The sequence below is a fragment of the Hippopotamus amphibius genome, chromosome 7 (assembly GCF_030028045.1).
Source record: "Hippopotamus amphibius kiboko isolate mHipAmp2 chromosome 7, mHipAmp2.hap2, whole genome shotgun sequence".
In the NCBI taxonomy this organism is placed as follows: Eukaryota; Metazoa; Chordata; class Mammalia; order Artiodactyla; family Hippopotamidae; genus Hippopotamus; species Hippopotamus amphibius.
This window is the reverse complement of record NC_080192.1, coordinates 80,169,684-80,195,547: the sequence shown is the minus strand read 5'-3', so window position 1 is coordinate 80,195,547 and position 25,864 is coordinate 80,169,684. Positions and strand designations below refer to the sequence as shown.

Below are 25,864 nucleotides of genomic sequence, written 5' to 3'. Positions count from 1 at the left end.
TCGGCAGGTCGCCTGAGAGCAGCCCCCAGCGCGCCTGCGCATGGAACGCGGGGACCGCGAGCGTGTGGCTCCGGATCGGGGTCTGGCCTCCGCGACACCGAGGCAGCGGCAGGAGCCCAGGACAGGGACCCAGGCGGAGGCTTCCGGCTCCGGTGCCCTCCGAGCCCGCCGCTTGTTGCTGTGTCTCTACCTGGTGGGCTTCCTGGTGAGTGCGTGCGAGGCTGGGCGCGAAGTGCTGGCTGCGTTCTCCACCTGGAACCCGATCAAGGGTGCTTTTTCTTGCAGCTCCCTGCGTGGTCGTAAGGCTCAGCCAGGGCTGGGAACCTGCGATCTGCCTGGTGATGCCTCCCTATCTCTCAATCCCTCTCTTGTCCCATAACCCCCTTCACCCTGCACCTGGCCACAGGTGAAGCTTGCCCCTCGCGCCTGCACAGGGTCCATTCCTCACCCCCGCAACACCAACCCCGCTGTGTGACTCAGTGACCGAGTTGCGCTCAAGGGTGACCCTGGGTGTTCGATGCTGTGGCAGATGAATCGCCTGCAGCCTGAACAGCAGAGACGCACGGACACACGAGCAAGCTTGGGGAAGCCCAGCTGTGTGGTGGTTGCGGGTGCGGTAGGAACACACTGGCTCTTTATACCAGGCCACGTTGGGAAGCCGCTGTTGATGACCCCAATTGGGCAGAATTAGGTACATTTTCCTTAGGGTTCCTGGTAGACTGGAATGCTTAAAAAAGCAAATCACAGTGAATTATGCACATCTGCCTTTCGACAAACTGTGTATATATTGCACAAGGCAAGTTTGGTTTTGTTATGACTTGTGTGCGTGTCCTGGCTTAATAAGGACAATTATTAACTTCCCATGTAGAATGGAAAGATTAGAAAACTGAGTGTATGGTAGGGTCAGCCAGCCAGCCAGCCATCCCTCCATTTATTCATGGAATTTCTGAAAACTTGTTATGGGATAGGGGTTACGGAGCTCCAGGCGCTGTAATTCACAGTCCCTGCAGTGAAGAACTTGCAGTATTACTAACTAAGCTTGTGTTGGTAGTTCCTGTGCTGTTATCTGTGGGAACTCTACATCTGCCTGTCACTTCTCTCTTCCCAAGTCTAGGCCTGGTTCAGTTGCCGTGGTTGTGAGCTAATCCAGGTTAGGACAGACATAGGACAAGGACCCAGCAGGATTTCCTCTTTGCTGGGCCTGGGACTTTACCTTGAGGGCAAAAGGAGCTGGTCAGGTTAAGTGTCAATGGGAGAAGGCTCCCTTCTGAGCCCTTGAAGATGGTCCCCCAGGGCACTGGGCCCTGGCAAAGAGGAATTACTCTTTTCTGCCCAGATGCAGGTTAAGACCACTACTCCCCATTCTGATGCCTGACTAGAGATAGGATGCTGAGCGTGCTTAGCTAGGAGAGGAGCAGGGAGACAGTCTCCTTCCTTATCCTCAGTGCAAGGTGTTCACCAGTCTGTAAAGTTAAATGTTGAATTAATTGTTGTGAAGCCAATGATGAAAGCACATTCATCAAATCTCTGTAGACACGGAACTGTGAGACACCCAGGGCGGGCAACGTTTGCAGCAGGATCTCTGCCTCTGGTTATCGTGGCAGACCGCACCCCTGGGCTCAGTGCTTGGGTTCAGAGGCCGGCTCTCCTTCCCATCCTATTTCCTTAATCTTTAGTTCACTCTCAGGATATGGTGCCTCTTCGACCTTCCAGTGCAGTCACCAGAATTCAGAACTGTCCACTGTGAGTGGTTCTTCAAATTTGGAAAGGGAGTTTGGTTTCATCTATGCTCTGGTACGGGATGGGGACCACCCCAGCTCGAATGGTACCGGAATCTCGCTCTGCCTGATGAAAAGGATTTGGACCCTCACCTGGAAAGTCCAGATCAGGGTTCTGAGAGTTTTGGAGACCAACATGACCTAGAATTCAAAATAATTTGAGATTTTTAAAGTAAATGTGCAGATCATTCGTTACGGCCTTCCGATACAGATTTGCCATGCACACAGCATGTCAGCTACATGCTGTGCACATGGCACAGTCTAATCTAGCAAACCCAATGGAAAGTTTTAATAATTTTAATAATTAAAGAGAATCATTAGGTCTCTAATTTCTTTAGGAGCGAATGTAAGATTTCCCAAAGGTAAAAAAGAATAGGGAATTTTTTAAATGGAAAATGTTGTAAACAATGAAAATACATGCCACTTTGGGTATCCTTGAAGGATCTAAAAGTTCTTTGTTAGGTAACATCTAAGGAATATTATACATAACTTGGTTATTATTTTTAATATACCTAGGGATGTAAAGACCCCTAAGACTTTTGGGAAGATGCTTTGCAATTGGGAGAGGAAAGGAATAAGATTAAAGCATTTGCCAAAATGTTTTGGTTTTAGCTCTTGTCTGTGCCTCCAGGTTTTAATTTGTTTAGGAAGGAAGACTGAGATGACCCTTTAGGTGCTTTTTAGTTAGCATCCTAAGATGATGCTAAGATCTGTGATTGTGGTCCTTTCTTTACTCCATATATCTGGTGAGATTTAGATTCTATTTAATCAGCTTTAGTTGGGTGATAATCCTTTTTTTTTTTTTAAAAGATAATCCACAGACTAAGCGAGAGAGTAGCACAGACATATATATACTACCAACTGTAAAATAGATAGTCAGTGGGAAGTTGTTGTATAACAAAGGGAGTCCAACTCGAGAATGGAAGATGCCTTAGAGGACTGGGGCGGGGAGGGTGGGGGGGACTCGAGGGGGGGGGAGTCAAGGAAGGGAGGGAATATGGGGATATGTGTATAAAAACAGATGACTGAACTTGGTGTACCCCCCCAAAAAAAATAAAAAAAAATAAAAAAAGATAATCCACAATCAAGAAATATTTATGTTCCTACCCTGAAAAGGCTCCTGAAACTTTAGAATGTATTCAGCAGATATCACTGAGAGAGGTAGATGTTCCCCGAGAAAGGTTTAAGTGGTTCCCTCTCACCTGTTTTTCTCATAAGTGGTTATAAGCACATGACCAGTTGACAGATTTGAAGTTCAGAGAGGGTGGTATTGAAGAAGAAGCTATGGCTTCAGAAGAAGGGAAAAGTTGCCTTTTATAGTCATGAAGAAGACAATTTTAAAACAGAACTTCCTGAGAGGAAGGAGCTAGCTTCTGGCCTCCTTGGAGAAAGATAGTATTTTTCAGGCTCACCAAGTATTCAAATAAGGCTGATCATCAGTTACTGCTTATGATTCTGTTTTCATATTTACCTCCTATAGATCTCAGCCTGTCTATTTACAGCTTCCTCTCCCATTCCTATTTAGAATAATCATTTGAAATAAATGACAAGTGGTACTGGGAATTTTTTTGGAAAAAATATCTTGTTGAACAATTGAGTTTTCTTTTCTGAAAAATCTACTGTAGAAAATATTTTGAGTTTTGTAAATCATATAAAACATCAACAGGCTGATGGGCAAAGCTGACAGTAAAGCCAAAAAGAAATTGACTCAGACTCAGAGGAAATTTTAAGTCATCTAACAACTGAAATAATGAGCCATAGTTATGGTATTGTGAACTTGTGAGGTATTTAAGGTCACTGGATATTAAGTATATGGCCATCTAAAACCGTAACTATGGAAAAGGACCCCTAAGAAGTGTATTTGGAAGTTCATGTTTCTATATTAGGTTAATGTACAGCCAGCAAGAGAAGAGCAAAGGATTAATTGTGGGTGAAAAAAGATTATTTAACCAGAATTATAGGAAAAGGAATTTGGGTTGAATATAAAGAAAACTCCGTGTGTGTGTGTGTGTGTGTGAGAGTGTGTGATGTATTTTTCCTCTCCTGAACCAGTTGTAGCAGGTAACCAAGTGACAGAGGAAGGAAAACAAAACTTAAAAGGAAAAAATGTCTTTCTATTAACTCAGAATATTAGCCAAAAGGATCGGTACTTATCCCAGAACTGAAGGAAAGAGAAAACATGTTTCAGCTTCTGCTGTGTCAGACTTCTCTCAGTCATCGTGTCTCTTACTGCTCATCCTGTTTCTACCAGGCAGGTATTATTAGCCCCGTTTTCCACAGATGACAGTACGGACGCTGGTAACATGAGATCACTCCCCAAGGGCACGTGGTTAGTCAGTGATGGAGCTGGAATTGAGAACCTCTGACCCCAGAGCACTTTCTGTGACATAGTAAAGGACAGTAGGCCATCCCCTAATACACCAGCCTCCTCTCTCTTTCCTGCTTTACTGAGACTTTCCCTTCAGATGTTACCTTGTCAGGCTGTAGATGGCGCATGGGTGTCCTTCCCCGACTCCAGGAGGAATTTCACATTATTTAACAAGTGCGGCTTTGCTGAGAAATACGCATTATCTCTTCTTTCCCATTTTATTATTCCCGTTTTTTAAATTTGAGGAATGCATGTAGTACATGCTCCTTAAATATTAAGGCTCAATGACAAAAAAGCTAAGGTTAAAACAGATTCTAGGTCAGGGCTATCCAGGCATTTACAGGCAGCCACTGTTGTAACGCATTGTATTTGGATTCCTTGATACCTTTAACCTGATGAGTATAGCTTACAATAGGATACAATTTTAAGTTCTTGTTTGCTCAAAATTTTAGATATTGTATGTGTTTTTAAATCAGTTTATAATCCCCTTTAAAAACACCCAGGCCTCCGTTTCCAGCTTGTGTTAATCAGCATTCTGTTGTTTAGGATTTGTTTGGTGTAAGCATGGTCGTCCCTTTACTGAGCCTTCACGTCAAGTCTCTTGGAGCAAGTCCAACAGTTGCTGGCATAGTAGGTGAGTGGTTAATCGTGCACATTTTCAGAGCACTGAATTTCAACGCCCCTGATCCCAGTACCTGGAAACAAATCAATCTTTTCACTAAGTAATATCCAACGGTAAACTGAAAAGGGGATTAAAATGAATTTTCAGAATATTTCAAAGTATGACACTGGAGCAAATGTAATTCACCTTTTCCTGGACTGCGTATATTCAGAGAGGTTTCCAGGTGTAGCATCACCCCTGTCCCCCACACCTCCAGTGACATCACAGGTACTTACTGAGCCTCTCCAGGGAGCTGGCCGTGTGTGTCACAGGTTAGGCAGGGACTCCTGCCTGCCTGCGGGGACCTGTAACCTAATATGAGACCAGAGAGACATGAGCTGCAGAAATCACAGCAGGAGGAACGGGACTCGGTGAACCTTTGCAAATTGGTTGCAAGCTTCCTGCACCACCACCAGCACATCGTAGAGGGCTTCTCTCCCTGTGCAGCATAAAATTTCCATTTGGAAGTCATCAGTTTACCAAAGGGGCAGGGGACAGTGGGGCTTAGGACTCTGCTAATTGATGAGAAGTTGTTAAAACTCACAGCCTGTGATCATTCACAAGCTGGTTGAGAAAATGTGTTGGGGAAGTTCGGTACATAATATTTGATAAGTCCTGGGCCCTGCCATGGTTTGTATTTCCCTGGAAAAGTATACTTGGAATCATACTGGCCCACCCAGCATCAGGGAGGGGTCCATTAAGAGCAGAAGGAACACGTTGTGTGATAAAGTGGAGTTAAAAGCGCTCTGTGAAACTTTGTAAGTTCTTTATAAAACGAGCATTTTATGAAACTGAAATGTTAGAGACATAAGAGGTGATGTTAACATTTTAAGACTTAGGAGAGGAATTCAGATTTCTTCTCCTGTGTACACGCCTCACACAGAGTAAGAAGGACTCACTCAAGGTCCCTAAAGGCGACCTTTGCCTGCAGTCTCTCTCCTGCTCCCTCTCAATTTTATTCTGAAGGCCCTTTACTAAAAATTGTATTACTTTACACTTCCACCTGAAAAAATGTGGGGTAATTTCCTTTTTAAAAATGGTCTTTTTTCCCTAATGTTTTTCTGTTAATTTCATCCATTTTTGTGCTGAGTCTAGCTGACTGTATGGATGTTACTTATATTTTTTGCAGGCTCCTCCTATGGCATTTTGCAGTTCTTTTCCAGTACATTGGTGGTAAGTCCTCTTCCACCCGGCAACACATCTTGAAAGCTTAACCCTACGCCTCTGAGGGCCACCCATCACGGCTGTAGTAAAATCAGGGCTTAAGGTTTACCACAAAGGAAGTGTGCAGATGTGAGGACCTTTAGCGCCCTTAGATCAAGAAGGATGCCTTGATCATCTCTCTCCCTCAGCTGGCCCCTGAGAAGACGTAGGCTTATAGGGTTTGGGTGGCTGGATCTGAAAGGACCTCGCTGAGTCAGAATGGGAGCCCGCTTTTTAAATTGTCACATGTTCTTCCTGTGATTCCCTGCCAACTTTTTACTGGGAGAAAAGAATGTAAACAGAAGTTATTACCAATTCTCTTTCAATTAATTGACAATCATCAAATCCATTCAGATCCTAGGATTCAATTTGAAGTTGTGCCTTCTGAACTACATGACTAACCAATTATAAAACTTAAGTGTATCGACGGAGGAGCCACTGGGAGTGGTGGGTTGTATGTCGACTGCAGAGGGTAGGAAGGCCGAGTCGATCTCGCCACTCCCACTGGTGACCACACAGTGGTTTGCAGTTAGAATCCTTTGCTGATGTGCCCCTACTTCCTGCTCCTGTGTGCCCTCCGCTGTGCCACACCAGTCCTGAGACCTCGGCATCCGGGGGTTCATCACTTCAAACAGAACAGCCATTTAGTCCCAGGGATTGACCAGCTGTGACCTCAGTATGAAGAGCTGATCTCAGTGAGTAAATACCATGTATATATAGCCCTGTGTTTCCCAAGAGTGACTCGTGTGTAAAGTATATTTTAAAATAGAGGACAATTCGGTCAGATTCCGTCAGGAATTCTTAGATAACTAAATAGCTGCTCCCTGATTTATCTTTTCTGAAGTGTTTCATGTTTTAAATTGGCATAACAGTAATAGTCATATTCTCATTTAATTGTTAAAATGACCCAGGAAAGGAGATCAGTGTCTCCTTTATATGTAGGAGGAAATTAAGATTTACAAAGTTTAACTAATTTGACAAAGTCACCTAATCTCAGTATCTAAACTCTAAGCACGTATTACTTTTTGCCTACACTCCATTTGTCACTGCCTTAATGATCTAAAAAAGTACGTAGATAGTGAGTATCAGATTGTATAGGAAACTCATGCATTTGCTTGTAGGGCAACATGTCATAGTTCATATTTTTTCTTGTGAGAGAAGAATTTAGGATACATCTTAGTGAGTACCTTTTCTGTTTTCTTTAGAAAACACATAGAAAACACACATATCAAAATACTTGATATGTGTGTATATGTTAGATCAGTTAAATCACAGTGTATTTTAATTACTCAAGTGCCTTTCTCCTACTGGACTCTGACCTCCCTGAGAATAAAAACCGGGCTTGATTTGTTTGTTTATCAGCAGGACTTATCAGAGCACCTGGAACACAGCAGCACTTTATGAATTTTTATTGCCAGCAGTGGCCCAACCCTCTTTTTCAAATTGATCCTTTGCTTTATTATATTGGTGCTTACAAAGCACATTTTATATATCTCATAGCTGTAATTTAATGAGAACCTTCCTTAGAAATCCTTCAGATAGAGGAATACCTACTTAAAATGTCCTCTTTAACCACTACTTTTGTAAATATATATTGTAATTAAAAGTTTTATAAAAACAATTTTAAAAACAAATCTTTGCAAAGAAAAGATTTGCTAAATCAGCTTAGGCTAATATTTTTTACTATCTGTATTTTAATAAAAATGACTAGCATTTATCAAGTACTTATGATGGATCAGGCCCTGTTCTAAGCCGATTATGACATTTAATCCTCATAATAACCAGTCTCAACCACCAGTCTGGGGGTTATGGGTTTTTAATGATGCGTTGTTTTTTTTTTACATAAAGCACACAGCAAGTGTTGATGGGGGAGAGGAGTCTCTGAGGCAGGTACTATGATTAGTCCTACTTTATGGTGGAGAAGCTGAGCACAGAGATGTGCCTCTGTGTGTACTTATATTGACTGATACACATGCGGTGTGTGGAATGATGAGAGTTCGGAGTTGAACCCGGACAGCCTGGCCCGGAGCCCAGGGTGTAGCTGCCAGATTACATCCCTGCCTTGTGAACAGGGGAGGCCAGTGACCTCATCCAGGTCAAAAGAGTGGAGCATTTCTAAAATCCATTGAAATGAAAATTGAGGAAAGAAAAAGGGAAGTTTTTCACGCCATGGAATGATGTTGAAGATGCACTGTTAAGAGGAGAAGCAAGTTGCAAGGTGGAGTGTACAGCATGGTCGTTTTGTTAAAAATGTATGTAGATTTGCGATTATGAGGCATTCTTATATTCATTTTGTTTTTCCGTATTTTCTAAATTTCTAAGCAGTGAGTATGGTTACTAGGGAGTTGAATTGCGCAAAGTACTGAGAATGAAGACAAAATGAGGCTTTATAAATTATATTTCACCATTTCTACACCCATTCTTTGCTATTAGATCATCATAGATGATTTCTTTGGTATCTTACACTTTTTTGGGATTTAAAAATAAAAAAAAATACACTGTATTTTCCCACTCAACATGTGAAAGACCAAAGAAAATAACTGTGACAAATTGCATAACAGAATTGAGCATCTAAGGATCTTAAACCCAGTTCCCTGATGTTTTGAGCATCTAAGGATCTTAAACCAGTTCCCTGATGTTTTGAGCATCTAAGGATCTTAAACCCAGTTCCCTGATGTTTTCCACTGGGTCATATTTTGGGGCATTTCCAGGGTGGTGTGGCTATTTTACAGAGAGTCAGAGACTTTCCATGTTACCTGCTTCCTCAGGGCTGCTGGAGTGATGTCATTGGAAGACGGTCTTCCTTGCTGGTGTGCATCCTGTGCAGTGCCCTGGGTTATCTTGTTCTTGGCGCATCTACCAACGTGTTCCTGTTTGCCTTGGCTAGAGTCCTTGTGGGTGAGTTCCTGCTCTGTGCCTGGTTTTTCATTTAGAATCAATCAGTTTATCTGCATTGAGAGTTCCTGTCCCTGCTCGGCAGTGCCTCTTTGATTAGACTTTGTGTAAAGACAGTATAATGACAACAGCAGTTACGACTGTAACACCAGCAGCTACTGTCCATCGAGCACTTAGCATCCGCCAGGCTCTGCTAACTTGTCCAAGGCTGCAAACCTTGCCCATGACAGAGCGTGGAGCCATCCACACCTGTCAGAGTGAACATCCCTGCCACATTCACAGGACGTGTCTCCTTCCCATCCACCTCTCTCTACATCCAGTCAGTAAGAATTCTGTAGATGTCTTCGGCCAGCACTATGGTTCCTGTTCACTCCCTCAGCGAGCTTATAGCTTTGAAATTGGGCTTCCTGACTTCCAATTGAGACTTGCTGTGTAGCTGTCCTGCAGCGTCTGTCATTCTGGCTGTTGCTGGGATGGGAGGTGGGCACAAAGATTATAACATAGTGGCTCTTGGTTGAGTTTTCTGCTTCCACGCTGGTCTTGGGTGTGTCCACCATTGTTGAAGTAGCTTTTATGTCATCCATTCATTGAAATATTTTGTCATTCTCTGAAACACCTGTTTGAATGCCAAGCGGTGTGGCAGGTGGGGAGTTACCTCTGAGGCTCTTTACTCCCCCTTTGCCTTTCTTAGTGACCAGAGCCCTGGGGTTTCGGTGACTTTCTCACCTTATGCATTAGGGCCTGACAGACCCCCTCCCCTCCCGCCCCATACACACACACACACACACACACACACACACACACACACACACACACACACACACCCTTGTGCATAGCCTGCAGTGCTGGACCTCTGCCCACATTCAGTTCAGCTGCTCGTTTTTAACTAAACCCCAGAGGATTAGAGCATAAGTCATTTTAACATAGAGTTGATGATCAGCTTGTTTGGGATTTCCACACCATTTCTGTGATATATATATTGACTCTAGAGGTCCTGAGTTCACCCTCCAGACTTCACGCTGAGCCCTTTTGTTGACTTAAGAAAATGGTTTCTGAAGGTCTTTGCTTTCCATGTGATCAGTCACTCTCACAAGCCCCACGACCACACACAAAATCCAACCGGTAGCTGCTCTGTGAGCATCTGTTGCCGGAGTTATTGCACATTCTCAGTTTGGGTGGCAATGTATATTTCTACAATATAATACACTCCACTATTCGGTGTCAGGGCTGCTCATAATCCTGAAAAAGCAGATGAGATGAATGGAACCCACATTTGTTACAAAATGGATGGAGATTTATGGGGAGGATTAAACTATTTTAACTTAATGTGAAATGAGCCAGGTTTGAGTAGAGACAGTTCTTCTATATGAACATCATGCTCTTTGCCAACAAGGAGAACTATACACATAAAGTCTTTTTTGCCCGTGGAACCGCTGCAGCGTTCGATAGTCTGTGAACATGGGGAGTCCTGGCCAGCTTCGCTAGATTCTGCTGCCCAGTGTCAGCCGTGGGTCAGGTCCTCATGTCCTGAAAGTGAGCCTGAGATTGACGTACCAGGATTAGACACATGGTGTCCCCTCCTGGCTCTGTCCCCCAGCCCCACCTCAGGAAGGCAAGAGGAGGCTGGCCGGGTTGCTCCCGGTATGCTTTTCCACAGCCCTCCCCACTCAGGTGTGTAAGGTGAACCCAGCAATGATACCATTTCAGAAGTAAGCACAGACTTCCTGAAAGGCCTCTTGGGAAGCATCTTCTAGCCCAGTCCTTTCTCACGTTTAAGGAAACAGATCCAGAGCAAGTCCGTCTACCTGATTCCAAAAGGCATTTACAAGTCTGCTCCCCAAGGAGGCTGGTTTTCGGGTACAAGCCCACTCTGATTTTGAGGCAAAGCCCAGCACTAACATGCTTACACACACGTGGGCACAGAGACGCGCAACAGATCCCTGGAAACACTGTGTCCTTCCAGGAAGACCGCCAGCAACGCCGTTAGTCGGGCGCACCGTGTAGTGATCAAGATGGTGGGCAGCCTGGGGTATCGGAATCCATCAGTCCACGTGTGAACGTGCTTGTTAGCAGATGGTGACACACACGTCAGCTACGCCAGTAGGAGGAATGTGAGGTTGTTACATACACTGTAATCTCTTATTAAGGCAGGTCACAACCTTCACTTTGTTTAGTCAACAAATTCACAAGCTGCTTGCAGGAAAAAGTCAGTTGGCATTGGTTAGATGACCATGTCGTCACATTTGTGTATTTTTTACTCACTCCCTATCCTCCGTGTCCCTGTTCTGTTTCTTTCTGGGGCACTTATCACCCTCATGTGTGTGTGTGTGTGTGTGTGTGTGTGTGTGTATAATACATGCAGGCTCTGTGAGGACAGGGGTGTGTGTCTGTTTCATTTCAGTATTTTGCCCTCTTTTCCTTGCATCATCCTCAGGGTCAACATCAGTGTTGGGCATGTAGAAGGCACGCAGAAAATGTTTATTCACTGAGCAAATGAAGAGTGATCAGTCCCTGTATAGAAACCGCCATGAACTGCAGATGGATAACAGACTGGGCCAGAGACCCTGGGAGGGAGGTGGGCGAGCAGAGGGGTCAGGGCCTTGGTTGAGATGCTGGTGACTGACTCAGATCTGGGGCCAGGCCAGGGGTCCAGTCACGGTCGGGTGGAACCTGCAGGCCTTAGAGGGTCAGAGGAAATGGAGATCAGGACTCTGTCAGAGACGGAGATGAAGTGCAGGATTCCAAGCAGGATGCTTTTAACGTGGAAAATGCACAGAACCTATTTCTTGTTGCCTCGCAGGGATTTTTAAGCACACGCTCTCCATCTCAAGGGCCCTGCTCGCTGACGTGGTCACGGAGAAGGAACGGCCAGTCGTGCTCGGACAGTTCAACACAGCATCTAGTGTGGGCTTCATCTTGGGCCCTGTGGTCGGAGGGTATCTGGCTGAACTGGACGGTGGATTTTATCTCTCGGCCTTCGTCTGTTCTTCTGTCTTCATTCTCAATGCTGGTAAGTTGACGTTTAATCGTGAGAAGATGGTTTGGTTGATGCATTCATCCCAAGTGATCTACCTACTTCCTCTCCTTACAATGTGTTTCTTACAATAGGAAGATTCATTACTCACAGAGGACAGTCACGTCACATCATCCCAGCTGCAGGCCCTGCAGTGACTCCTGTCCTGCTGAAGCTTGTGTGTGTGTGCACATGTGTGTATGTGTGTGTGTCTCTCTCTCTCACAGGCTGCAGGGTGTGGGCCGGCCACCCTCTGCCTCCCCTAAGGAACTCCGGCTTCTTCCCACAGGACACTAATCTGATCTCTCCTGCACCTGCAACATTCTTTACACGTATCTGTACTTACTCTTTCTTCTTATCATTCAAGTCTCAGATATTTGCTTCCTTAGAAAGGCTGTCCCTCATCTTTGTCTAAAATAACTCAGTTTTCTTTGTAGCACTTCTGAAATTATGTTTGTTTTCTTGCACATATTCTGTCCCCAGATCCCCCCAACCACACACACAGTAAGTAAAGTCCATCAAGGGTAGGGACTCAATCACTGCTGTGACCCCGCCCAGAACAGGCTAGGCTTGTGGTTGGTATTCAGTAGTGTTTGGTGAACAAAAGAACACACGCTGGGCAGGGAGCTCCTGGGATACAGGACTAGCTGCTTTAGGGAAAGAGGATGAACCTCTTTGCCCAGAGACTGGTGCTTGGCTGACCCTCGACCCTCGGATAAACAACTTCGTAAACAAGAATGTTCATGCCATTCACTTTTCTTTAAATTTAACAACATTCCACTTTAACACAGCTTTTTTTCCTTTTTTTTTTTTTTTTAACACAGCTTTTTGAATCTTCACAGTCAAGGCTCCAGGCTGAGTGAGGAATTCCATGTTTGGTTAGGTTATCAGACTTGGGAGGCAAAGTTCATGAGTTTAATCTGAATCCTCATAGAAATTCTTTATGATTTTCTGCTGGAAGTTTAAGCTGTAACTCCAGCCCCGGAGGTTAGGTCTGATGGATTAGTGTACGTCTAGATAAAATAACTTCAAGCACATGACTGGTCGGGGTGGCCGGGTGCCTCCCCATGTGAAGGCAGGTACACGATGTGATAACCCTTGAGGTCAAGGGTCAGCATATGAACACAGAACAGGTGATGGTGTTCTCTTTTGGGTTCTCCAGAGATGACGTTGTGTCATGTTTTGCGCTAACCTAAACCTGTGACCGGATCTGAGTCAGTCGGAAATGTGTTTCATTTGGCAGCATCTGCTTAAAGTAAAAGGGATTCATTAGGGATTCGTCCTCCTCACTTAGGACATGTTGGGGGCAGGACGAGATGCTGCAGACGGTGGGGGAGAGGAGGGGGCAGGTTTTGGGGCGGCGGTGCCTTCCGATGAGCGAGCACTGTGCGCTCGTCCTCGCACCACTTAGGACACAATTTCTCCTCGGCCACCACGGCCATTCCCTCAGCCCTTGACCCCTTCAGCCCTCGTGTCCTTGCTCTGATCTGCCACTTGGCCCAAGAAAGGCCCATCGTGTCTTTTTTCCTGTGATTTCTGTTTTCATGCTTAAGAACTCAAACTCTGGAATCCCACAGACCAGCGTTAAATCCCTGCTTTCCCGCTTTTTAGTGTGAGCCTTGGGTGAGTTGCCTCTGTTTCCTTATCTGTAAAATGGGGAAACGGAGCACAGACTTGTTATAAGTGTAGGAGGTTGTGTATATGAGCAGGTGACCCCCCGCCTTTCGTATGGCGAGCGCTCAGGAAACGTTAGTTGCTGTCATGATCATTTTATTATGATTCTAATTATATTATTTCTCTTAGTGTATCAGCAACAGTCCTTTCTCATTCTTATCAAGATTCTGTGAAATGTCCAAGGGCCCTTTTCTAAGGATGAGAACAGATGGAAAGTACGTACAGGCCTGCGTTCTCATGTGGTTACTTTTCTGCCATAGACTAGTCCCTGGCTCATGGTCCACTTACACTGTTTTTGGAGGCACCACATACACAAGCGTAGCTGCTGAGAACAGCCCAATGCAGGTCTGAGCAGCACTGGTCCACATGGCACTTAAGTACTGAAGGACTGAAAACCAGCAGGAATGAGTTTGGAAAGATGTCTAAGAATGGCAAGCTTGAGTTTACTTTTAGGAAAATTTGGGGGCACAGATGTGCAAGAGGCCATGCTTCCTGGATGGCATGAGGTAAATGAAAGAACCACACAGGAACGTGTCAGGCACCTGAGGGCAGAGGTACAGCTGCTACGTGAGGCTGTATCCCCATCTGTGGGGATGGGATGGTGCCCCCAAGGCTTCGAGGTGACTTGGCAGCAGCACATGGGGGCCCCAGGTCGGGGTGCGTCCAGGCAGGCGCCTCCCCTCCCCGCAGGTTGTTGGAGCAAAGCTGTGCCTCCCTACCCCCTCGCCAAGGCAGGCATCTGTGTCCAAGCATCCTGTATACCCCCCCAACAGCACTCCCCCCATAATCCAGCTCCCTGTTTACTTGTCCAGACCCCCCTTCTAGATTGAAATTCCTTGAGGGCAGGGTTTTATAGATCTTGTTTGTTAATATATCCTAGTGTTTATTACAAGATTCAGCATTTAGAAAGCGTAAATCTTCCATATTTGGATGGATGAAGGAAGGATGGTGAATGGGTGGATGGTGGATGGGCAGAGAACAGGAAGGGTCCTGGAGGGAGGATTTACATGTGAAGCAGAAGCATGTAGATGTGAAATGATGGGGTAAGGAAACCATCATAGGCTCCTGAGCCTGGCAAAACAGTGACTATTTTATAGGTGTAGACTTTTTTTCTTAAGGCGAATAGCAGAACTCTGGTATCAAAACGGACTCTACGTTAACTGTGGTTAAAATGGTTACAAATGGGTTTCCGAACTCCAGATTAGTAAATACTGATGCAGAAATACAGAGCAGTAATCTCACACACACAGTTGCTCACCCCCAAAGAGGCAGGGCGTGAATTCTGTGCCCTACACCTGCCTTCACAGACCTCCTGCCGTGTTAACAGGTCTCGTTTGGCTGTTGCCACGGAGTGAAGTGAAGCTCAGCCGTCCAGAGGACGACCGGCCGTGGGGCAGGAACCGGGCGCTTCAGGGAAGGACAGCCGCTGCGGTGCCGGCCGCGGCCAGGCGGCCGTGGGCCGAGGTGGCGGCCACCCTGCGGGGCCTCGAGGGCCTGGTGCGCTGCGCCCTGTGGGACGTGTTCCTGGTGCGCCTGCTCATGGCCGTGGCCGTCATGCTGTACCACAGCAACTTCGTCCCGGCGCTGGAGGAGCGCTTCGGGGCGAGGCCCAAGACGGCGGGCTACCTCATCAGCTGCAGCAGCGCCCTGGGCATCCTGGCCGGCTTCGCGCTGGGGCCCCTGCTGCGGCTGTACGGGCACCGCCCCCGCCGCCTCCTGCTGCACTCGAGCGCGCTCACCTGCGCGCTGCTGCTGCTCTTCGCCACGGCCCGCGGCCTGGGCGGCATCGTCGCCTGCTCCACGCTGCTGTCCTTCTCCACCGCCATCGGCAGGACGTGCGTCACCGACCTCCAGCTGACCGCGGGCGGGGCCCGGGCCGGCGGCGCCCTCCTGGGCCTGGGGCAGTCCGTGACGGCCGTGGGCCGGGTCCTCGCCCCCCTCCTCTCGGGGGTGGCCCAGGAGCTCAGCCCCTGCGGCCCTCCCGGCCTGGGGGCTGCCTTGGCCTTCGTGGCCGTTGTCATCATGTCACTAAACAGATCTCCCTATGGGGGTGATGGATTAAAAAGGGAGTGAGTAGGTGGATTGGGGCAGCAGGAAGAGACCAGGTCCCAGGTGTGTGGATGCGGCAGAGGCCACGAGGAGAAGGGTGCTTTGGAAAGGGTTGGTGGCGAAGAGAAACGACCTCTTTCCAGGTGGCGGTGCTTTGCTGGTGGGCGTCCCTGCCTTCAGACCTGCCGGCCGAGCAGAATCAGAGCAGCACACAGGCAGGTGAAGCCACGGTGCTCAGCGTTTCCCTGAGTCTCCTCTTCATCTGGGCCAGCGAGATTAGAATTTTCAAGGGGAAAAGCTACCTGCTGCAGTGCAGGACAGGGGGATGGTGGTGGGCTCACAGAACAGGACATGTGCAAGGAGGGGAGAGATCACAAGGATTTCCCTGCTAAATAAAAATAGGGTAACATGTGAATAAAACGCCGGTCAGCTGGACACGGGTGTCAGGTTAAGTTCTGTAAGCTTCAGGGAAGCTTTTCTGCCGTCAAAATGCCAGAGGTCGAAGAAGCTGCTTTACTAAAACCAGCCCGTCGCATTCTCAAGTCCTAACAAGCTTCCACCTGGGGAGCTGGTTAAAAACCAGATGCCTGGCCTCACCTCACCCCCAGAGACTGAGCCCGTGGGTCTAGGTGAGGCCCAGAAATCTGGTGTATTTATTGCGAGCCCCACTTGCAGTTTCCCATGGAGGTAGAAAAAGGATCATTCTGAGACCTACTGGTTTTGATTAAAGAAAAAGCCAGAGACTTGGTGGTTGTTAATAGCTAACTCAGTTTGGACTATCTGTTAAAATCATGTGATCACGGTGTGTTACACTTTCCCCAGTTCTCAGCAGTTACACTCTGTACCGGGAGAACTGGGCCCACGGGCCTGTCCCCCGGGCCCTTTGTCCCAAGGCCCCTGCCCTGCAGAGGGCCGAGCCTGTCAGAGACCACATCTCCCTGGGATCAGGCATGACGCTCTGCTCCTGGAAGCTGCACTCTGCGGGCTGGGTGGCCTCAGTCAGGAGGTGAAAGAACCTGGCAGAGAAGCCAAAGCACGGGAATGCTTTTCAGATGGGTGTCTTATTCAGAATAAGAGAGAGGATGGCATCAGGCCCTGTCAGAGATTCTACACTGTCATGTGTTGAAAGTCATTTCCTTTCTTTCATCTTAATAGTAGCACACCTGGGAACAGAAGAGCTGTGTTGACCTACAGGGAGATGTTTTGGGTGCCTTTGCCGAGGCCTAAACCACACTGCCATTCCACAAGAGCACCCGGGAGCCCCAAGCAGGGTGAGGACAGATGCACGGGAGGCTTTGCAGGCACTTGCTGACTTTGAGTGATGCCGGTTATTGGTAAAAATGGTTCAGAGGCTCCGTCTCTTTCTTCACACAGACTCCCAAACTCACATGCCTTTCAGTCCTCTTAATTAGTTCCCGAGGATAGTATTCCTGTTTTCCGCCTAACGTGTATAATTGTAAATGATACTTTAATACACTGATCTGTTATAACTTTAATATATACTGCATGTAGAGCAGGAAAAATATTTCCGCAGTTTTAGAAGTTGTGCGTTGGGTAAACACAAATATTTATGATGAATTAATTGGAAGTCTGAAGATTGTCCTTTTTCTTATCTAGCAACAAGAAAAATATTAACTTCTTATTAAGTGTTATACTTATGAACTTTTATACAATTGCCAAGTGCTTTTGAACAAACCAAAAACTGTATAAAGTGGCCTCACTCTGAAGGAGCACACCAAGTTGTCACGGAAGGTAGACTCAAAGGGACAATACGAAATCAAGGGTTTATGCAACGAAGGAGAATTTCAGAAGAATTCCTCCAAAGATTGTCTTTTCTTCATTCCCATAAATAGTTTTCTTAAATCTAGCCATGTTTTTATTTTTTAAATCGTAGCACTTTATTTTTGAAGTTAAATAAAAGCCTGTAAATGTAATGAGGCTTTATAATGAACCAGGCACATGGAAATACTGAGAACCTTAAAGACTAACCTTAGTATAGGGAGTAGAGACACAGTTTTATTATTCTCCACTACTGATTTTAGTATTCTGTTCATGGGGTTTTTTAGATATTTTCTTACAGTTCCTCTTAAATAGTCTCAACGTGTTGCTACTCAAAGTGTGGGCCAGGAACCAGCAATGTCACATCCCTGGAGCTCCTCAGACATGCACACACTCACCCACCTCAGACCTGCAGGGGCCACTTTCGCAAGACACCCGGCGGCTTTGTTTACACAGTAAAGTTAGAAAACCAGCAGTCTGATGGACAGTATTTGTATAGTTTATGGCATATGACCTCAGGGAAATTAAATCTGCCCTAAGTTTGTGTTGTTTTGTTTTTAAATTCTCTTGAGTACCTTCTGTCATCTTTTGCAGTGTGCGAAGTTGAGCCATATGAAATTGCAATTTTTATAAAAGTCAAATATATCTGAAGTTCAACTTACTATTATATGGACTCTTACTTCAGAGGCATTGAACTTGCCTGAAAAGTGTATAGAGGAAATTGCACCCTTTCCAGCACTGTGTCAGCCACAGCTGGTATGTGCTCTGAAGCAGCCTGGGGCTTGGGTTCTCGAAGACTTGGCCTCTTCCACAGAAGACGGTGCGCCTCTGTTGACGTCCGGAGGGATGAACAAAGAGCAGAAAGGGAGCAGGTGTGCCTGGCCTGGCACTGACACGTGCAGGGCTCCCCAGGCCCCGTGGCCTCCTGGAGCCTGAGGCTGGGAGAGTTATGCCTGGAGCAAAGGGAAGGGGCTAGAATGAGGGGTTCTCTGCCCTGGCTGCATGTTAAGAGTCACCTGATGCCCAGAGCCTGCCCGAGACCTCGGGAGCCCCAGATGCTCAACGTATGCCCAGAGCTGAGCAGCGCAGGGTTAGGTCACGAAGGGCTCACCTGACATGCTCAGGGTGACCTCGTGTGCTGACTGGTGACGGGGAGCCCTAAGCTTTCACTCTGGACAGTGCTCCAAGGACCTGGCTGTTTCAGAAAGCCCCCTCTGGCTGCAGCGAGGAGGACCCACTGGAGGCTGGGAAAGGAGCGGTCTGGGCTTCTGATCAGTCTCCACAGGAGCAGAGGGAGAGGTGGGCGTCAAGGAGGGAGTAGGGGCTGTGGGCGCCACCCGGGTGTCTGGTCTGGCTGAGCTCAGCCAGTCAGAGAGGCGCGTCCCGAGTGTGGGGCACACGGTGCCCTTCCTGTGTTACCTGGCAGGGAACACCTGTGGGCGTTTATGGGACCTTTATGGACACTTCTGTAAGATACGTAGAAAAATGCTGGGGTGAGAGGCAACCCACTCGAGGGAAAATTCTAGGCATTTGGGCAACTGCTGTGAGAGAACAGCTTCGTATTTGGAATCCACGGTAAAATCCAGCCCGGTGGCGCTCATGCCCTGTATCCCTAGGAACCAGCTTTTAAGTCTCCGAAATAAGGTTCCTGCAGATCTAGCCAGGATAATGTATAATGCAGCTCTTCTTGGAACAGGATGAAGGATTGAAAACACATTTTTCAGTCCTAATTCTTTTTTTTCCTGAAGAATTTGCCAGTTACATGGTAATTTTTTTTAAATAAAATTGAATGAGGTGTTATTTATTCTAATAAATTATAATCTTTAGGATCCAATGTGGTGTCCTTATGCATATTTTAAGTCAGGGTCCTGAATCAATGCTTGAAAATTTTAGCCTCTTGTATGGTAAAACATATCTTAATGGTAAAAACAAGCCTTTGATTTGTAAACCATGTAATACCAAATATATACATAACCTGAAATTTATTCCATACTGATGGTGAGCAGATAGTTTCAAGATAACATGTCATCACAAATTTATTTCTAATTAATCAGGTGCACAAATACTAACTTATTTAAAAACATTATTTTTCTTTAGATCTGTTTTGCTCATACATCCTCTAACCATTTTACGGATAGCTGTCTGTGAAAACAAAAATTTAAAAATTTCTAGTGTTTTCTTGATTTGATACATTGTAAGCAATGGTGGTGATTCTAATTTTCAAAGTGGATACTCTCAAATAGCTTTGCATTTTTCCTCAAGGGGAAGAGATAATTATAAACATTAAGGAATGTTAATTACTACTAATACACAGTATAAAACTGGCCTGTAAGGATTTTGTTAGAACAAAGAATTGTGTTTTGATCACTCTTGACTTAAGCTATACAGCATTTTGATAAATAAAAAAACTTTTTCCAAAGCACACTGGAGAAAAAAGTAAAGCTATTAATAGTTGCAATTCACAACGTGGAGTGGGGCACGATCTTTCTTCGGGTTTCTCAGACAGTCTCTGTTCCATCTTGAATGGTTGGGACTCAGGTTCTCATCCAGACTGAGAATTACTTTTTCCTGTGATACCTCCCCTACCTAAACCCATCCTGGGTTTGCTTAACGCGATTGAAACCATGTGAAATATCGGAAATGAACCCAGTGTAATAACCCGTGGGGCCTGGCCCTTGTGGGTCTTCGTGCACGTGGCTGGATGCAGGCTCTGTGTTTGCCTTCATCTGTGCTCTGGGCTGAAGCACAGGCCTGGGCGTCCCAAAGTCCCACTTCTGACGGTGCCGGGCGGTGATGTCACTTACAGGCGTGAGCGTTTTCTTCCATCACTTTCAAATCACCTTCACTGCACCATCTCTTTGGAGTGAACAACCCACTGAAATGCGCCAAGTTGTAACCGCTATTCAAAATAACTTTCTAGCTAAAGGTAAGTAAGAGGTAATTAAGGTAGCAAATATGATACGTACGCAGTTTTGATCAGGTGCCAAAAACTATATGCTCATGAAAACCTAAAATTTGGTGGATTGATACATAACTGCATAATCTTTAAAATCACTGGGTAAGACAGGGTCTCTATTAATGTAATGGTTTCCGTTCGGGTTGGCCTGAGAAGCAGCGGTTCATATTTCAGAGCAGACATTATCTTTGAGCCCTTGGCCAGGGCCTATTTACATACAGAAAATTAATGGACCAGTTATAATCTTTATTCCTGTAGTCAGGTTCTCTAATGCAATAACCATGTTAGCCTCATTTGAGATAGTATAGGTATTTGAATCTACTTTAATACTCTTAAATTCTTCTTTCATGAATTCCTGCCCTCATGACCTCACTTAGTACAAGTGAGAATGGTTTTGATGTCTAAATATAGAAGTTGGAATTTCTGGGGCTTTCCTGGTTTCATATGCTGTATTTTCTCTGTAGTGATTAATTAAATGTTTCCATGTAATTTAATGTTTAAACTTCTGTACGACATTCCACAGAAACCAGGAGAAATGCTCCTTTGTCAGCATACGTATATAAAATTTCTCTTTGACAGAATTACCATAACTGGAGACAGAGAAACTCATTTAAATTAGAAATTCAGTTACTGCTTGTACTTATGACCCAACAGGACCCAGTGAAATAAAAAAAGGAGAAAAACATTTGAATATTTAATTCAAAGTATTTGATTACGGAAGTGAAAATCAGAAAAGTCACCGCCAGTATTTCCAGCATTAAGTCTACTGAGCATCTCACAGAGGAATTTTCTCCACCCTATGACACGGGGATAACGGGTCCCCATAAAACCTCTGTGACAGACTGAAAGTTCCCAAGTGTTCCAAAAGAATCGGTACACCATGCAGGCTGGAATGTGATCTTCCATTTACAGTAGCTATGTTAACTCTGCACTCAGAAAAACTCATTTCCTGACCCACAATTTATTGACTGTTCTTAGAGGTAGTAAAGTAGAATTTTATTCGAAAAAAATTGTAGAAAATTAGAAATATAAAAGGGATTGGAAAACAGCATGCCAGCAGAACACTGAAAACACTCAGCAACTAACCAACCATGTGGGTGTTTGGCCGTCTGCTGACCGACCGTCTGAGGTTGGCCACATGGGGAGTGAATGACATTGGGAAAAATTCCAAAGGGAGCTGTCATTTTTTATTTCTCATAGATGAGAGCTATGGTCCCTGCCAGTAGGTACCACCCAGGGCTCTCACTTGCCTTGCAGGTAGGTTGAAGAAAGGACCTGGTTAAAATGTGGGATATAAAATACCAGCAAGCTGGGACTTCCCTGGCGGTCCAATGGTTAAGACTCCGCCTTACAATGCAGGGGGTGCAGGTTCGATCCCTGGTCTGGGAGCTAAGATCCAACATGCCTCATGGCCAGAAAACCAAAATATAAAACAGAAACAATATTGTAACAAATTCAATGAAGACTTTAAAAAAAGCAAATGTCAAAAAAATTTAAAAAAAAACCAAAAACCAGCAAGCGACCCGTTTTGCTCTAGAACTGAGAGAAGGAAGGAAAAAAAAACAGACAGGTCTGAGTCGTAGCCTGACTTGTTCAAGGTGATGAAGGAAATCAATATTAAATGTTCAGGCTTCAACAGATGATGTCACAGCTACTTCAACTGGACAAAGAAACCCTTCAATCACTCTTCAAAGAGTAAAATCAAGTATGCGCTTGGAACTAATAAAGTATTACAGGTCTCATACTTGTTGAAATGCCAGTTTTAACATAAACATGATTTGGACAATGCAACAAATCCAAAATGTGCTGAGACACCTGATAAATAACTATGCTTCTTGCTTTTTATATAAACAAACACGCCCCCCAGGTAAAATGGTACACCCCCACCACAAAGCTTAGCAAAAGCCAAAGGGAATGTCATCCCAAATGTTTGGGGGCATATACAGAAAACACGTTTCTAAAAGTGTCAGACTTTGGGGCCAACTTCTAATTGCTTGCTAACTGACATAACTGCTCCCAACAGTTGGCCTTAGCATCAAATATAAAGAAATAAGCCCTGACTTTGTAAATAGTTCAAATTTGTTGCAACAAACACCAAAGACCCCTCAAAATTCCATGGTCACATTAGAACTTGGTTGGATCAAGTGCTGTTTGAAACAAGGGAATCATTTACAAGGGCAGGGATGTTTCTGTACTATAGAAATTTAGATTGTCGTGATATTTAGTTAAAGGGTTTCAACTCCATACCCTCTCCTATAGTGTCTAGAATTTAATAATTTCGTAAAAAGAAGAAAGTATAGAGAAAAAGCTAAACAAAGTCAAATTTATTTTTCATTGATTTTACCATTCCACAAATAAGGAAAAATTTAAACTGATAATAAAGATAAAATGACAAGTGTTCCTTTTTAGAAATTTACACAGTGTCATCCAAATTTTTTATCTCACTTAATTAGTGAAAGCTGAATTTGGTCTACATGCTTAACAAGTATCATTATAAACATTTTCATGTTTTCTCCTTCAGTTCCAGAACTTTAGACTCCTGAAAGTTATTAATCTAGGACACCAGGAAAAATCAGGAAATTTATTTTTAAGATCATTATCCATTTCAACCTTCCTTTTCAGATTTCATAAACGACTTTCTCTTCAAATTCTCAAAAATATACATTACATCTCTTGATGAATCATAGTCCTATAGTGAAAATTCTAAATTAATAGTTTTAATTTACTTCCAGCAAATGAAATATATATATAATATAAATATTTCAATTTAAAATTAACAATTTTGGCACAGAGTCCTAAGCTTGTAGTTTTCAAATTATGTCTACACTGCTTTCCACTGATCAACCTGGGAGAGTTTGGGAAAGAAACTGTGCTGGTTTTGAACTTGTACCTTGTGTGTTTACCCTTCCCTCTGTCTCATGCCCAACAATCTAACAGTATTCCAAGATTTCAGAACATGAGGAACATTTCTCCACGTTGGCAGGGTAGAAGAAAGGGATAAGATTTACGGCTGAGGATTTCTAAGTACCGGATCAATTTGTTTAATTCACTAATATTTTTCCAGCAAGTGTATGTGGTCACTTGTATTCTTTGCTGCATCTCTAGTGTGAATCCAAGGGATTATGGGAGTGGCTTCCTTTCATATCTAAACCCAGAAATTCCGAGTCTTGTTCTAGTCAAGTTTTAATGAGGAGTTTCTCAGGGAAAAGTGACAGGCCAATAAAATCTACAGTCTGAGAGATTCCAATATTAATCTTTAATGATTATGTTCCACTTCCTGTCTCTCTGCTGTACTTTTAAAAAGTACTCAGATGAGCAGAATCCATTTTTATACGAAGAATTTGAGCTACTACTTTCTTGAGGGGGAGAGGTAACAAATTATAGACTAGTGCAAAAAAAAAAAAAATAGAACTCCCACATTCTCCAAAGTGCTTTCTGCATAAAATTCAAAACCTGAAGTCTCACCAATTTGTTAAACGTTGGAATATTGTTTCTCTCAACTTTTATCCTTGCCTGCTTGGAGCCTCTGTCCTGGATTCAAAGTTCTAGAATGTTCTACAGAAAAATTCTAATGCAGGTGATTGCAGGTGGGCGTGACAGGGGATCTCCCGCACCCTCCTCTCAGTATTGCACAATATAAAACCCGCCAGCCGGCTGTAAGCAGGCGCTGCCCTGTCATCTCCTCACCCACCACGTGAGGCCAAACTTCATCACAAGCTGGCTCTGAGCCTGTCATACAGCGTAAGCTGATTTCACCCACACAGCCTTTCTCTTTGTACCATTTAAACACGATGGGGAGATGGAATCTATATGTCACCCACAAACACGCGGCAGAAGGAGGAACCAACTGAAAACCAGCTGCCCCTCATAATTTCACAGGAGCCACATACACTCTGGGAGCCAGGCCTCCTCGTCTGCCTAGATGCTCTGGCTGTCGGCGTCCTCAGGAGCCTCTGGTCCTGTGCTCTTCATTAACCAACTGCCCATCAGCTCAGGATCGGGAAACACCTCCATCCCAAGCTCAGGGCCCCCCATCCCCTAGGAGCTGCCCTGGACGCCATGGAAAGGTGTTCTGAGTATTTTTAGTGCCGTTCAATGAAAAACTAATTACAGATATACATACTTTTTTCATAAATAAAATCTGAGGCATATATGTATATATTAAAACTTTCACCAACAAGGGTGTGTTAAAAATTTCAAGTTCTGTCCTTCAAGTTCAATAAAGGCACACGTGGTTTTTTTTTTCTTTAGGCTTGCAAAGAATACAACTGCTAGCAACAGGTCATAAAAGACATTTTATAGGGCTTTTTTTTCTTTGATTTTCTTCTTCTTGGGATAAACATTTGCCCCGTGGATCACAGGTGTGACTCTGCTACCCAAGGACAGTATTTAGATGCATAGAGGGCTGGAAGTGGATCCCCGTGCTGTGTCAGGTTGCTGGGTAACCAGTCACAGCTGGGCAGGGGCGGTCCCCCCAGGTCTGCTTTGGCCGTTTCCATTAAGGCTTCTCGCTCCCGAATCGACCTTTCCGGTTTCCAGGTTCCGAGGCCCTTCGGACCAGCCTGGGTGGCGGCTTGGGTCGGACGCCTTCATTCACATGTTCCCCCCGCACAGAGCCAAAGTGGCCTTTGGAGAGGAGGGGCTGGCAGAGCACGCCTGGGGGCTGGGGGCCCCCCTCTTTGCTGTGGGCAGCTGGGGAGCTGCGGGGCTGCCCTTGACCGAAATCAACGTCCACCTCGTTCTTCCATTCCATTTTATAGGCCTGGGGGGCTTTCTTTGAGAACTGTTCTGGCAAGAAGCGCCTGGCTCGGGGCTGCAGATTGAGGACGGTGGTCCCAACATCTGGATCTGAGTCGCTGCTGTTGTCACCTGACAGGGAGCAAAAGAAGGACAACATGGGCGGGCATTTTAGGGAGAAGGTGTTGCACACGACTGGGCAATACATTCGCCATGCCCTCCCTGGGGTTCTGGGGCTCTGGGGGGAAGGCCAGAGGGCTCACCCCAACTCCAGCTGAGTCCTGGGCCCGCGCATAAGCCCCCTGAGCATGCGTGTCCATGAGTGTGTACTCTTGCTAATTCTGAACAGCTGTGCCTGTCCTAAGCACTTTTAAATGCATTAACCTACTGAATCCTTACAATCACCCACTTTACAGATGAAGTGACTGAAGTTCAGGAGATATTAGTAAGTGGTGGAGCTGGATGTCAAACTGAGGCCACCTGGCGGCACCCGTGCTCTCGCCTGCCCCATCTGAATGGCCCCAGGGGGCTCAGCTCAGTGTCTGGCACACGGTAAAGAGATCAATAATTGTCTGCAATTATGAAGATTCCTGTCTTGATCTAGGATCCAGGATCTCATGTACAGCCTTATTTCCTTTATGGTTTCATAAAATAGTCAAAACACAACATGGCTTGGAATCTACATAAAGATTACCATCAGGCAAAGAGATATTAGCCCTCATGTCAAAGCTTTAATAATTACAGCCGGAAG

General features: G+C 45.2%; 2 protein-coding genes across 2 annotated transcripts in view; one reads left to right on the top strand and one right to left on the bottom strand.

The window, feature by feature from the left end:
* Positions 1-20,866, top strand: MFSD9 (major facilitator superfamily domain containing 9). Its single transcript, XM_057742772.1, has 6 exons — positions 1-205; positions 4,693-4,780; positions 5,937-5,980; positions 8,779-8,908; positions 11,706-11,915; positions 14,920-20,866. Exons 1-6 carry the CDS (start codon positions 41-43, stop codon positions 15,663-15,665), a joined length of 1,383 nt encoding a protein of 460 aa, XP_057598755.1. The 5' UTR covers positions 1-40; the 3' UTR covers positions 15,666-20,866.
* Positions 20,867-23,060: 2,194 nt separating this feature from the next.
* Positions 23,061-25,864, bottom strand: part of SLC9A2 (solute carrier family 9 member A2) — a 98,050-nt gene continuing 95,246 nt past the window's right edge. The window contains exon 12 of the mRNA XM_057741857.1: positions 23,061-25,245. Coding sequence (XP_057597840.1) covers positions 24,875-25,245 — 371 coding nt within the window. The 3' untranslated portion in view covers positions 23,061-24,874. The remainder of the gene's footprint in view (positions 25,246-25,864) is intronic.

Excerpts from the sequence above, each read along its gene's own strand:
- MFSD9 (XM_057742772.1), top strand. The coding sequence starts at position 41 with ATGGAACGCGGGGACCGCGAGCGTGTGGCTCCGGATCGGGGTCTGGCC. Across the intron at positions 4,781-5,936 it reads AACAGTTGCTGGCATAGTAG|GCTCCTCCTATGGCATTTTG; the intron begins GTGAGTGGTTAA and ends TATTTTTTGCAG. Across the intron at positions 5,981-8,778 it reads TCTTTTCCAGTACATTGGTG|GGCTGCTGGAGTGATGTCAT; the intron begins GTAAGTCCTCTT and ends CTGCTTCCTCAG.